Source organism: Typopeltis vanoorti, chromosome 6, assembly GCF_054136105.1.
Source record: "Typopeltis vanoorti isolate ZY-2024b chromosome 6, IOZ_Tvanoo_1.0, whole genome shotgun sequence".
Lineage (NCBI taxonomy): Eukaryota > Metazoa > Arthropoda > Arachnida > Uropygi > Thelyphonidae > Typopeltis > Typopeltis vanoorti.
This window is the reverse complement of record NC_143554.1, coordinates 110,873,948-110,889,117: the sequence shown is the minus strand read 5'-3', so window position 1 is coordinate 110,889,117 and position 15,170 is coordinate 110,873,948. Positions and strand designations below refer to the sequence as shown.

General features: G+C 34.8%; 1 protein-coding gene across 1 annotated transcript in view; it reads right to left on the bottom strand.

Annotated features, from left to right (window-relative positions):
- Positions 1-1,818: 1,818 nt before the first annotated feature.
- LOC150105807 (V-type proton ATPase 16 kDa proteolipid subunit c-like) overlaps positions 1,819-15,170 on the bottom strand; it is a 51,876-nt gene continuing 38,524 nt past the window's right edge. The window contains exon 3 of the mRNA XM_090393597.1: positions 1,819-3,072. Coding sequence (XP_090249723.1) covers positions 2,856-3,072 — 217 coding nt within the window. The 3' untranslated portion in view covers positions 1,819-2,855. The remainder of the gene's footprint in view (positions 3,073-15,170) is intronic.

The following is a 15,170-nucleotide window of genomic DNA, read 5'->3' as shown; positions in this document are numbered from 1 at the left end:
ACAAAGAATTTTATACCCACATGACACTCAATTTTATTCATTTCAAGGGATACAGACAACACTTTTGCTTCAGACAGCTGTATAAAACAAATTACTTGATAGAATGACTTGCAAATTCCCATGGATGCTTATGATAGATGTACCAACTAAGAAAAAAAAAATCTTGCCGATAGTGATGCCATCTATGGTAGAGGTCAAGAACTTTTCAGACTATCCTCGTATGTTAAGAGCAAGGTCTGTGTATAATGGTGGAAAATTCAGACAGAATGGTTGATCTTGGTTCCTTAGAGCAGTGTTTCCCAAAGCATGGCACTTGAACATTCAAGAGTACATGAAAGGTATTCCCGACAAGGCACTTTTTTTTTAAAAAAAAATCTTTTGTCCACCCTCACGTGTGTGGATGTATATATATATATATATATACTCACCTGACTTAATATATATCAGAATCTAATACATCAGGAGCGATCTGAATATGCAGACCAACGTCATTTTATAGTAGTGGCGACTCATTTAAGCAGTAGACGATTTAGTCTATACAGCAGGGGAACTGGACTATCTGATCCTTAGTCCACCCACAATGTACAAAATATTAGTTAGGATTATATCTCCTTGAATGCAACTGACAAAAAAAAGTTCATAGAACCTGATATAGTGACAGTGGATTATAAAACTATTAGTGATATGAGTTATGATCGTGTGTCGACACTACAGACATTTCATACCAAAATGCTGATTTCTTTATTCACTATTGTATGTGGAAAATTTTGTGTTACCTTTCATTACCAGTATGAGATGATATCCAAGAACTACCTGAAAGAATTTTATTTAGTTCTTAAATAAAGCTGGCTGTAAAATATGTTGCTAGAGCATATTGTATTACTTTATTATGACAGTGTATTGTGGTTAGCCATTGTACATTGTTTTTTTACATTAAAATGCAGTTTAATCGCACCATTGTTTATCGTATTCTGCAATTTCTGAAATGTGCAAGATATAAATAAAAGCTTGTAGCATGTTCCTTTTAAAATTACATTTTTCTTCAACCCATTCAGCTCTTTGGATGGCAGAATCCCTGATTTGAGGCCACAGTGAACTAATGCAACCAGCACACAGCTACATCACCTAAAAGCAAGTATTTATGTCTATAGGTCCATGCATTCAAGGGACTAGTTTACCTGTTTTGAGACGAAAATCCTAACTTTGTTGGATGAGGGGGGGGGAAGGAACCCTCCACCTCTGTAAGCGCCTATCTAGCTCACCATTTGATTGAAATGACCTGACCTTAACTTTCTTATCTACTAACACTCCAAGATCCATAGCCTGTTCAGTTTCTTTTAGCATAATCCCACCAATATAATAAAGCACTGGATATCTAAATCTGTACTGCAGTACTTGGAGAATGATTGCAATCAGCAGCATTCCTGATTACCCTACCTATCTTTGCATCATCAGCAAATAGATGCATGTCACCTGTCAAATCCTCCCAATATCATTAATGTACAGACTGAATAACAGTGGACCAAGCACTGATCCTTGTGGTACCACTGGTTATATCCTTCAGAATCACATATCCCATATACCAATTTAGAAACTTAAATTTTAAGATTTAAAAAAAATAAAAATAAAAATCTGTTAATTTTAATTAAAAAAGAAATTAAAAATGTAAACATTTTAAAAAACAGATTAGTAATAACAAAAATTTAATTGTGCAGTGTATCATAGCATCTTGCACACCCCTTTGAAGGCACTGATAAATGATTAATCGATGAAACAAAAAAAAAAAAAAAGATAAGATTCAACTGAAGTAAAACAATATTTTTGACTAGAGATTTTAATTTTCTAAATAACATACATCTCTGTAAATGATTAACGAATTATATAAAATACTGTTATTTATTAATGAATGTTCACTAGTAGAGTGGTCCACTTTAATCTTTGGTACTGAATGTAGTTCAAATCTTATGTGTATAATTTCATATTTAACATTTCACAATATAAATTTCATGAAAATGATAAATTTCATCAGTTAAAAAAGTGTATTGTAACTGTACCATTACGACAACAAATTAAATTTTTGAAAAATTTCACATCAGTAAATAAATTTTTTACAGCTCTTTTTTTTTTTTTTTAAATATTCAAAGCATTTACAGTTCCATAATAAAAAAAAAAATAATTCAAATTTGATATCTATACATTGCAGACTTAAATCTGAATTAATTATAGCCTGTAGTTAAAAAATAAAATACTGGCCAGTAAACAGTGAAATAACATTGGAATATTTACATAGACTAGTTTATATACATTCTTCGAAATGTTGATACAAAGCTTCCCCAAAGATAAAAACAGCAATGAAAATAGTTTAGATTTTGAGTATTAAGGCACTTGATTATGGAATGTAAATAGCAGAAGACACAGTTCTTTGATATTTAAACAGATTATTCAATAATACAAAACTGGATAACCTATATAGTTAACATTTCTTTTAAACAGTAATATTGGATAAAGGCATTTTATACTTAAAATGCTAATAATATTATTTCCAAAAGATGTTTTGCACTTTGAATAGAAAATAAATCTTTTCAAGACAGCAATGAAAAATTAACATTGACCATCTTAAATTAATGTATAATCTGAGGTAGACAGAATATCCCAATGTGTGACAAGAGAAATAGGAAAACATTAAATTAAATATGGATATTAACCAAAATAAAATGATATTCATTTTCAAAATTTAATTCAATATCCATTTTATCAAGCAAATCAGCTATGCCAAAAATTAAACAACTGAAACAGTTAAAAACTTGCTTCGCTTTGTGGGAAAGAACACTCTTGCTGACAAATAATAAAAATTTTCAACTTCCAGTTACTTTTGTAATAAGAATTAGAGAAACAATAAGTCCATAAAGCCCTAATACTTCTGCAAAGATAAGAATTAAGATCATTCCTACAAAAAGTCTCGGTTGTTGTGCTATTCCACGCACACCAGCATCTCCAACAACTCCAATTGCAAATCCTGCTGCAAGTCCACTGAGTCCTACACTTAGGCCTGCTCCAAGATGAATAAAACCCCTATAAATAGAAATGCAAATTAGACATTACAATTAGAGAAGAAGAAATAAAAATCAATGGAGGACATTTTCCAGATCATTTTCAATTAATATATAATAAAATTCACATAAAATAATATTTTTAGATGAATACTTCTTAGGAGAAATAGGTTTGTTGCACATTTAGAATTAGTCGAGTCACTGTAGCAAACAAACGAAAAGTCTTGAAGAAAGTCTCGAAGAAATTCAATATAGCAAATTATCCACTTGAATAAACTATTCCTGAATTTCCCTACACATTTGCTATAGCAAGAGTCAAATGTATAAACTTTTTTTTTTTTTTTAACATAGCATTGTACTTTGTTGTTGTTGTAGTGAGTCAACCATAATGCAAATTAAAGGTCAAGATCATGCTTGTCAAGTGCATGCATATTTGCTGGATTATTTAATTTGCAAAACTTGAAGAAAATATCCTCGTACTTTTGTGAGCAGCAAAATGAGCATCTATTGAAAATATTACTAGAAAAATGCTTTTGCATCCTTGACACAGTATTGATGTAGGAGGTATTTTAGATGCAAAAAACATAATTTATCAAATTAACTTGATAAGTATCAGAATGTGGAAGAATGCAGCTAATGGGTACTAAACTGTAATAATATTGTGGATCATGGTATCTGACAATCATTGAGGATTTAGATGCAACTAGAGCAGACATTATTCTTCTACCTACAATATGATAATCTTACATACTGACAGAGGAAAACTCATTTATTCAGCAAATTTTTCTAATACTTCAAGAAAGTGGTTTCCTAACAAATGATACAGATAGCAAAGTGACCTATAATCCATTACTGAAGCAAATAGCAAATTGGTTCAGCAAAAACAAGACACTTAACAATGATCATTGATATATGGGACGTAATCAATCAAATTCCTGACACAGTGGCGCATCCAGGGAGGGGTGCAAGGGCCTGACCCCTCCGTTTGTAGCGGCAGAATGACGAATAAAAGAGGGGTGAAGTGGAAAACAATGTGGTTTTATTGCTTCCACCTTCCCTTGCTGTTTTGTCAGATTTGAAGTGAACATGTGTTGTCCACATGATCACATTTCAACTAATTGCTTGTTTATTGATTTCTATTGTTGAAGGTTTTCCTCATTCAGCCAAGGCTCAATATATCTTCAGAAGTACTAAGTAATACTTTTATATATTTTTCGGAAATCGCGCGAAAAGCAAGCTGACAATTGAGTTGAAATGCTAACCTCTCTTCAACCGAATTCCAATAATATGTGAAACTGCCATAACAACATTCACAATATATAAGTTTTAACAGGTTTACGAATTTTAACACTTTCCTGCTCTGAACGTGTTTCAGCTTTTTTCATTTGTGAGGTATATGCGAAACTTTTTAATTTCTTTTTTTTCGAAAAGTAAAATCAGGGGCGAGAGTTATATGCAAGTAAGTACAGTATTTCAATTATGGATAAGTACATTGGTACCTTCTTTAAACGGAAAAATATCTCAGATGACAGTGATAATACAAAACAAGCTTACAATGGCAGTTTGTGTGTAGTTTCTGAAGAGAAAGATCTGTAACGAATCCACAGAATTCCCATCAGTTGCAATGCGATAATATTAATACGCTGAACGAAAGGAAAGATTTGCCGATTTTCTGGACACTTGACCAGTGGATTGCATTTAAAGGTAAATACAGCTGGTTATTTTGTAGGAACATTTTTCTGTTTTGTGACTTTTCTCCCTTTATGGTAATTATGCCTACATTGTGTTATTATTCAACGATTGTTTACAGGTTTGAATGTGTATATAAAGTCAATATCAACAGTAGCCTGATTACGAACGCATGATGAAAGGGACGGGGAGGTTTGGAGCTTCTCCGAATAGTATTCAAAAGGTAAATACAATTGGTTATTTTGTATAGGGCTCTGAAACTTATTAGTTTAGAATTTAACCACCGGGAAAGGGTTTGTGTTCACCTCAAAACTCGGAAACAGAATTTGGAAACATTTTCCGAATAACTTTTTATAAGAAATTTCTGTGATTTCACGATCCATTTCAGGCTTGCAGTCACGAGAACAACCTTTTGTTATCGAAAAAAAGAGCAGCTAATTCAGCTTTCAAGTGACAGCGAGTTTAAAATGCAATTCCGTGATCGTGGTTTGGCTCGATTCCGAATCTCGCCTTCAGCAAGAAGTGAATTTCCCGAATTATTTGAAGTTGAAAATCATCATGCAGTTTTCTACAACCTATCTTTGTGAGAAACGATTTTCATCGCTCCTTCAAATAAAAACAAAATACAGAATTCGTCTTAGTGTGTGTGTCGATCTTCGACTGAAGTTGACCAATATTGAGCCAGATAATCCAGCAACTCTGCAAGGTCAAGAAGCTCATTCATCTCATTAAAAGTAAATAGTAACATAATTATATCATTTTATTTATTTGTTTAATAAAAATTAAAACTTTGTTTTAATTTTTATCCATAGAATTTAATTTTTTATCTATATATCTGGCCTGGTTGGCCAACTCTCCAGCCAAAAGGCTGCGAGTTCGAATCCCGCTGTGGGCATAGATGTTTGCGATTGTCTGTGAAAATACTAGTGGCAGTGGTTGGCAGTAGAAAGCGTTGGTGTAGATGATGATGATTGTAGTTGGTGAAGACTGAGAGTTGTAGAGTAGGTGGCCTTCCTCGATGTCTTTGGACTACCTGGAGATGTTATTATGTAATAATATCGACAAGCTTTATATGTTCATGTGCATCACATAGTTTGAATTTGGCACTTGGAAATGCTATATCTGTGACAAATAAGAAATTGCACTGGCATAATCGAAAAGGTACACAATTTTTTCAATACCTCTAAAAGACAGGATGTCCTTGTTGTTTATAATATTAATATCTTTTAAGATTTAGAATATCTTTATTTAGCTTGCAAAAAATATTTGCGTGCACTTTACCATTGTCTAAAATAATGCAAAAATCTGATAGTGACCTCTTAATTGCCCTAAATTTTGTTGATGATGTTGTGGCTCAATTAAATACCGTTCATGAAACACCAGATTCTTCATTTAAAGATATTTACAATGAAGCATGGATAAAAGCCAATGATTTTAATATTGACATTAAAAAGCCAAGGACTTCATCAAAACAAACATTAAGGTCAAATGTTCCAGCCGATTCTGTAGAAGAGTATTTCAGGAGAACTATTTCATTCCATTTATTGAACAAATATTGACTTAACTTCATGAACGCTTCACTCGACACCGCAACATTTTGAAATATATATTTTTCTCTTCTACCAAATTGAAAAGATGCTCCAACAGCAAGTGCAATGGAAGATTTTCGTCAATTGTGTGAATTTTATGCCGGTAATTTGCCTTATACAAATCCAGCAATTTTGAATGCCGAATTCAAGTTGTGGTATAAGAAATTTGAAAAAACTGTTTGCAATAGCTCCATGCAAAAATGCCGTTGATGCAGTTTCAAAGTGTGACAAAATGATATATCCTAACATCTATAACTTATTAAAAATATTTGCAACGCTTCCGGTAACATGCATCAGTGAAAGGTCATTTTCTAACTTACGCCTTTTAAAAAACTATTTAAGATCTACCATGACACAATTACGATTGAACGGACTGGCTTTGCTACACACACACACACACACACACACACACACACACAGAGAGAGAGAGAGAGAGAGAGAGAGAGAGAGAGAGAGAGATTAATGTAACCACGACTGAAATAATTCAAGGGCTTTGTAAAAAGAAAAGAAAACTGGATTTTATTCTTTAAATAAATTTTTATTATTATAATTACGGCTATTTTGCCTGCTTCTGTTTAGGAGTGCCCCTGTTTAAATGTCATTGGCTATTTACTCACAGATTCTTAGGGCATTGTAGATGTAAATTTACCAAAAGGTAAATGTAGCATAAGGAAGAGAAATTTACACATACCTTTTTCTGGGTGTTGTGGCTTTTCTTCTTTCTGCGATGTCCAAAATACTGAGTGTGTGTGTGGGGGGGAGGCAATTTGGGAGAATTAAAATAGAAAAACCCGTTTTTTTTTAGTAATATATATATATATATATATATATATATAAACATACATATTATATAGGGTAGGAAAGGGTGAAAGAGTTGAAACTAGCAACTGATTTTTTATATGGATTGGGGGGGGGGAAGGGGAAAGATCAGTTGCTGGTTTCAACCCTTTCACCCTTTCCTACCCTATATAATATAATATATATGTTTATATATATATTACTCAAAAAACCCCGGGTTTTTCTATTTTAAATCTCCCAAATTGCCTACACCCCCCCACACACACTCAGTGTTTTGGACATCACAGAAAGAAGAAAAGCCGCAACACCCAGAAAAAGGTATGTGTAAATTTCTCTTCCTTATGCTACATATACCTTATGGTAAATTTACATCTACAATGCCTTAAGAATCCGTGAGTAAATAGCCAATGACATTTAAACAGGGGCACTCCTAAACAGAAGCAGGCAAAATAGCCGTAATTATAATAGTTTGTTAAGAGGAGTAACATGGGAGTTTTCCCAGACATAATATACATACATTTTTATAATTACCTAATGAATTTTATTGAATGAATGAAATTTAACTCATTTTAGTTAAACGGATAAAAATATTTTTATCCGTTCAACTCCCCCCCCCCCCAAAGATTAAATCCTGGGTGCGCCACTGTCCTGACATGTACCTCAAGGGGTGTACAGGATATTATGATAGTACTACATGAAAATTTTACATCATTACCAACTTCCTATCAACAATTTTCCTCCAAATCAATCTGTTACTTACCAAGACGCCAACATTTTCAGATCATATATTTCTGTCTTCCAAGGCAATTTTTACTGTATCAATTCACCTATACCTTGGTCTTCATCTGGGTGTTTCACACACCAACTTGGCAGAAACTTAACAATGATCATCTTTTGATATATGGGATGTAATCAATCATCATCAAATTCCTGACATGTACCTCAAGGGGTGTACAAGATATTATGATAGTACTACATGAAAATTTTACATCATTACAAACTTCCCATCAACAATTTTCCTCCAAATCAATCTGTTAATTGTCAAAACTCCAACATTTTCAGATCATATATTTCTGTCTTCTAAGGTAATTTTTACTGTATCAATCCACCTATACCTTGGTCTTCATTAGGGTGTCTTTTTCATGCCAACCTGGCAGAGAACACTTGTTTTGCAAATCTTTCCTCTCCCATTCTGTTTAAGCGACATACCACCTGAGAAAAGTAGAGCCGAGATTAACATCTCCAATTTTGAAATCAGGTTTAATACCACTTTCCTTCATAATGAGATCCATATAGATAATGAATAACAGAGAGGGATAATATACATTATGTATATTATCCCCCTCTGTTTATTTGTATTGCTTGATATAATGCCCCACTGACACCATTAAATCTGTAGCATTTTGAATAGCTTTTCTCTTGGCACCTGTCATATGCCTTTTGAATGTTTACAAAACTCAAATATAGATCTTTGTTATATTCCCATGATGTCTCAACTATTTGTCGTAAAGTGAAAATCTGACCCTGACGGCCACTATTTGATCAAAATCCAGCTTGTCCTTCACCAAGCTTCCCTTCTACAATCCTCACATTCTGCCACCTTCCTGATATTTATTTTCTATGTTTTTGAGTCTTACCATGACCTTTATTTAGCTAGTTTAACACAGTGTTTAGCTTTCTTACATTTTTAAGAACACAAGCAGATTTATTCGCCAGGAACTTTCGATATGCTTTCTTCTTTTCCTTCACCACCATTAAATTCCTGATATGTACTCTCAAGAAGTGTACAGGTTATAATAGTACTACATGAAAAATTTACATCATTACTAACTTCCTATCTACAATTTTCCTCCAAATCAATCTGTTACCTGTTGAGACTCCAACAATGTCAGATCTTATATTTCTATATTCTAAGGCATTTTTTACCATATCAACCCACCTACTTGGTTTTCCTCTGGGTCTTTTTCCTATCAACTGGGCAGAGAACACTTGTTTTGCTAATATTTCCTCTCCCATTCTGTTTACGTGACTACAACCTGAGATTAGCTGTGCTAATACATTCCTGCATGCTAGCAATGTCAAGTTCATTCCTAATATATACATCCTCATTTTTCATATGATATTACCATTGATGCCATCTGTTCACGCCCCTAATTTTTCTCTGGACTCTCATATCTGTGGTCTCTAGTCTTTGGTCAAGTGTTTTATTTTTAATCCTGCTCTCAGATCCATAAGTTAAAATTGGTTTCAACACCGTCTTGTATACAGCTATTTAATGATCAGACCAATTTCTCTCTTATTTCATATAAATTTATTAAGTTGACTTCCTACCATACCAGCTTTGTCTATTTCCATATTCGATTTACCATAATGTTTTACTTGTTCTATAGGTACTCCATTCCCAATACAGTTGATATTTTCAATGCTTCTGCCTATTTTAATTGTCTTGTCATTGCTGACCTTCAATACCATATCTATTAGAACAGTTATTCAATTTAGTGAAGGAATCTTGCAGACTTATAGTAGATTTATTTAGAAGTATAACATCATCCACATAAAGCAGAGCTCACAATAACATCTCCAATTTTGATATCAGGTTTAATAACACTTTCCTTCATAATGTGATCCATATAGATAATGAATAACACAGGGGATAATGTACATCCTTGTCTGACATCAGATTTAACATTAAAGCAACTTCTTGCTTCCTTCAATTCTAACTGTTGACTTACAACTCAAATCTAAATTGCTTGATATAATGCCCCATTGACACCATATAGCCGTAGCAGTTTTTTTTTTAATAGCTTCTCTCTTGGCACCTTGTCATATGCCAAATACAGATCTTTGTTATATTCCCATGATTTCTCAACTATTTGTCGTAAAGTGAAAATCTGATCCTGACAGCCTCTATTTGGCCCGAATCCAGCTTGTTCTTCACCAAGTTTTTCTTCCACAATCCTTCTCAACCGTTTCTCAAGTATACTTGCATAAATCTTACCATGAACACTCAGAAATACTGCTGTAATTCTCATATTCAGTTTTATTTCTCTTTTATATATGGGTACTATGAGAGCTCTACTCCAATCATCTGGAATTTGACCTTCTGTACTATGCAGTGCAGTCGTGTTGGTTGATTGGTAGAGCCTCTGCTACTAATGGTTCATGAAAAAAGTTAACAAGTTTGAGCGCAGTTAGTAGTTGGAAGGGAATCAATCGTTCGATGCTGTTAGCACACATTCGCTCGAAGAGTCTTTGGACTCTCTGAAGGTGTCACATAATAATAATAATACTTGAACATTTCTGGTCGAATGTTATCTACTTCTGCTGCCTTTCAGGTCTTTTGATGGCTTTTTCTACTTCAAGTATGGATATGTATTCATGACTGCATGCCTGTTGAGTGTTTTTTTTTTTACCACTGTGCTATCACTGCTTTTTTCATTTAGCAATTTTTCGAAGTAATCAGTGTTTTATCTCTAACTTCAAGGATATCTTTTTTGCCAGTTTTAATGTCACCTTTATCATCTCTAATTCCTTTCATAGCAAGCACTCTCACTTCCATTTCTGAGCTTCTTCAATAACATCCAAAATATCTTGCCACCTTCTTAATATTTATTTTCTATGTTCTTATGAAATTCCTCCCTGTTTAGCTAATTTTCCAAAGTGTTTAGATTTCTTACATTTGTCTCTGTATTCTCTTAGAGCACAAGCTGACTTACTTGCCAGGAACTTTGGATATACTTTCTTTTTCCTTCACTGCCTCTTTAACTTCCTGTTTCCACCATGGAGTTCTGATTTTTCTATCCTTCCAGTCAATCTCACACATGCCTTTCTTCAATAATGCTTGTGTATTTTAGTCTACAGTTCATATCTGAGAGCTGCTCTACTTTTATTTGCTTTAAAACTTTCTTACATGTTCTTCTTTTGAATATGAAATTCAATTTTATCCTGCTCAAGACTAAATGGTGATCACTTCCAATTTCAAATCCTCTGTACACTCTGGTGGCCTGCACCAGGGAGAAAACATCACTATCAACAATAACATAGTCAATGAGACTTTTCTTATTCCTTTCCTCTTCTCTCCATGTGAATTTGTGCACATTTTTATGTTGGAACGTGGTGTTAGTAATAACCAGTCCATGTCCTGAGCAGAAATCCAACAGATATTTGCCATTATTATTAGCTTTGCTCTTTTCTCCAAATTTTCCCAAAATATTTTTGTATGTCTGACAATCATTTTCTACTCTGCTATTTAGATCTCCAACAAGGACCAACTTTTCCTTTTTCATTGTGTCAGTTGCTTTCTCTAAAGCCTCAAAAAAATTCTCCCCATTCTACCTTAGAACTTTCTGTGGGACAATAGGCAGTCTGGACAACGAGACTTATTTGCCATAGACAAATAAGTCTCATTGTCCAGTTCCCCATTCTGATATTTGCCCACATCTCTATACTTGAAATTGCCAGCCATTCAAGAAGATTAGCCCAGTATTTAGTGGCTATTGCTACTCCTTTTCCTTGATTGTCATTGCCTGAAAATAACATTTTGTATTTATTGCTCAGAAAGATCTCACCAGTTTTCTTTTTTTTCAGTCGCCTTTATTATGTGAATCGGTACTTATCAAATTCCTCAGCCAGCTCCATTTCTTTGCCATTCAGGCTTCTTATGTTGATAGTACCACACACCTGGTGATGTTGAGTTGGGCTGTGTTTTAGGATTTGTTCTAGTAGCTGACTTTTTGCTGTTTGCCCTGGTTCCCTGGAGAAAACAACAGAGACCTTGTTTAACTGGGTGATGCCCCAGCCAGCATGAAATTCTGTCATGTTGTACCATCATTTTTATATTTTGGTTTAAGCCAATAAGAATGCAATTTGGTCGGCTCAATCTCAAATTGCCAGCTCATCCTCGTTCATTCAGTATCCAGGTAGATACCTAATAGGGTGCACCAAGAGAAGGTGAGGACTGGACATTAGGCCTAAAGCCCTGGTTGGTTCTCTGCATTTCTTTAAAGGCTATGTGGAGGTCTCTTCTCAGTTATACAGCTCTGACCCTTAAGCACTCCTGTGCAGGAAATATTTCAGTAGAATATTTAGCTTTAATGTGAATACACTAAATAATTGTGAAAGCACGGTCAAAGGGTTGAATTCCAAATGACTGGAACACACACTCACTGTTACCCATCTGCAAAAAAAAAAAGGGAATAAAACAATGAAAATTACATCAGGGAAATACTCTTATTAAATGATCCTGGCAAGATTTATGCAAGCATACTCAAGAGAAATACTGCTGATAAAGGAAAAGCTATATTCAGGCTGAATAAAGGTTGTCAGCCCAGATTTTATTTCAATATAAATAACTGAGAAATCAGGAATATAACAAGGATTATTCTTTTTATTATCAGCTAACACCTTTTTGTTCCTGCATAGGGAGTAGGTGCAGCCATTTTAGCCCTATCTAACTCTCGGAGACTGAGTGGGCAGTTCAATCTCCACTGGTAGCCAATTGGAGATAGCTGGCCCAAGGCTATCACTAATTAATCCGTACATAGTGAAGAAGGCGGCTAGTAGGTGCCACTATCTCGTGATCCCTAACACAATATTTTTTTTAATGTCTGAAAATAGTGTGGGTTTGACGGCCAATTTTCTTCAGTTTACAGGACGATAAACCAGTTCCTGGGGAAAAAAACCCGCTTTCCCATGCCAGAGATCGACTAACTCGGGAACCGGTCAAGAAAAGGGCTAAGAAAATGTTCTAGTTGGCAACTAGATTCGAACCAAAGTCTTTCGTCGTGCAGTCAAGCATGGTAGAGTGCAAATGCCAATTCTACTGAGCTACACAGGCTCCAAGGATATGTATTCAAATTTTGTAGATCTCTTAAGAAGCATATAACATACCAAAGAAAAAACTGTACAATCGATAATTCATATGGTGTAAATGTGGTTAGACCAAGCAATATATGGTTTATACTTAAGTTACATACTATCAGTTAGCAATTGAAGTTTATACAGAAACATGTTAAATTTAAATATAAGCAATGCTTTAAAATATCTTAGCAGGTATTAACTATTAGAGATCAGATTATGAAACATTTTATTTTAATTAACTGGTAGTTGCTCAACTATCATTAATTATATATGTTATTATTTTCTGTCAAAATTGTGATCCAGATGGAAGGATATCTGGAAATTAGGGAACATTTTACCATTATGCTCATCAATTCCTTGAAAAAAATTTCTTTAAACCCTGTTTTAAGGAGATGAGCTAATATTGGAAAAGCAGTGCAACAAAAATATACAAGTTACAGAAAAGAGGTGAGCAAAATCTTTCATTATATGGCAGAAAAGGAGAAACTAAGAGTATGACAGAAAACCACAACTGATTTAATGCTGAAAATGAAATTGAATAAACAAACACTTCCTGAAAAAACTTAACCTGAGATGAAGCATAACTACAAGGCTGAATATGAAAGCTGTTTCCCATACCTCAGATATCTTCTTGAAGAAAATAGCAAAATTAATAATGGTAATTTGCAGGATTTCTGGTTTCCCTTTAGGAAATGGAACAGTCATTGCTAATACAATGTTTGAATACAAAGAAAGATATGCACAAATTCACATGGAGAGATAATGCAAGAAATAAGAAAGTGATGGATTATGTTATCATTGATGACGGTTAACACCTGGTTTAGGAGAAGAGTATACAGGTGTTTGAAATTGTAGTGATCACCATTCAGCTTTGAACAGAATAAAAATTAAAAATGCAGCTTTCAGAGGTAAACTGTCAAGGGAAAAAAAAGCATTTGAAAACAAGAAGCAAACTTTAGACTCAGTGGCAGACTTGAAAAAACAAGTCTGCCACTGATGGAGTTGCAAACAACTTCAGTCTTTGATAATAAGCCAAATGGCTATTTTTCTGGCAAATCCAAGCGTAAGTGAACACCTGGTAGTACAACACCAAGGCAACTTGAAGCAAAAGGTAGAGCAAGCTCCCTCACTATCCTTGATATTTTCTCATAATGTAAAACACAGCTCCTAGGAGATGTAATACTGCCTTACATTATGAGGAGAGGTCATTACCCAGACCGGTTTCAACCTTTTTTGAGGTATCATCAGTGAGTAGGTAGACCTAGATGATATCAAAGTTTAAGTGAAAAGAACTTGCATACCTTCACTATACAAATGCCAGAAAGGTGTGCCCATATATTATAACTAAGATAAAAAGCCAAACGGCTATTTTTTCTGGCAAAGTTAATTAAATTAAGGGGATATATGGGCACACCTTTCTGGCATTACATCTCCTAGGAGCTATGTTTTACATACATACATCTTCAAGGCCCACCTTTGGACCTTCAAGGACATCCTAATTGGGTTGTAGGGGAACAACTGCAAGAGGAACTTCCAATGGTCACGATCCTCTGCCACTAAGCTCAGGTGTTCTGGTGGGATTCCCAAATGTGTCCACCCAAGGTTTTGGATATAATCAATCCAGCGAGTCCTTGGCCTTCCACCCTCTGGCTTGGCAAAGAGGGCCTGCTGAGGGAGCCTCTCTTGTGGCATTCTGACCAGGTGCCCGTACCAACGTAACTGTGATCTCTCAACATGGAGAAGCAATGGTTGAGTATTGAGTTTTTCCCCGAATTGCAGAGCTTCTGACTCTGTCGAGTCTTGTCAGCCCCACAATCCCTTGAAGGAACCTCATTTCAGCCACTTGGATTCGTGTCCACATTCTTTTGGTCATTACCCAACTCTCATGACCATAGGTGAGGATGGGGACATAGACTGTATTGAAGACAGCCAGCTTTGCCTTCTGGCTTAACTCCTGCTTCAATACTACCGAACGGCCAAGTCCAGCAATATTGAGCTTGCTAAGCCAATTCGAGTATCTAGCTCTACGTCCCATTTTCCATCATTTGTGAATATGGACCCAAGGTATTTAAACTTCTCCACTTACATGTAGAGTGCACTGGGATGGTTGTCTTGAGACCACAAATGTTTCAGTTTTGGCCACACTGATCTTCATTCTGGTGTCTGCACAAACAGCTACAAACCT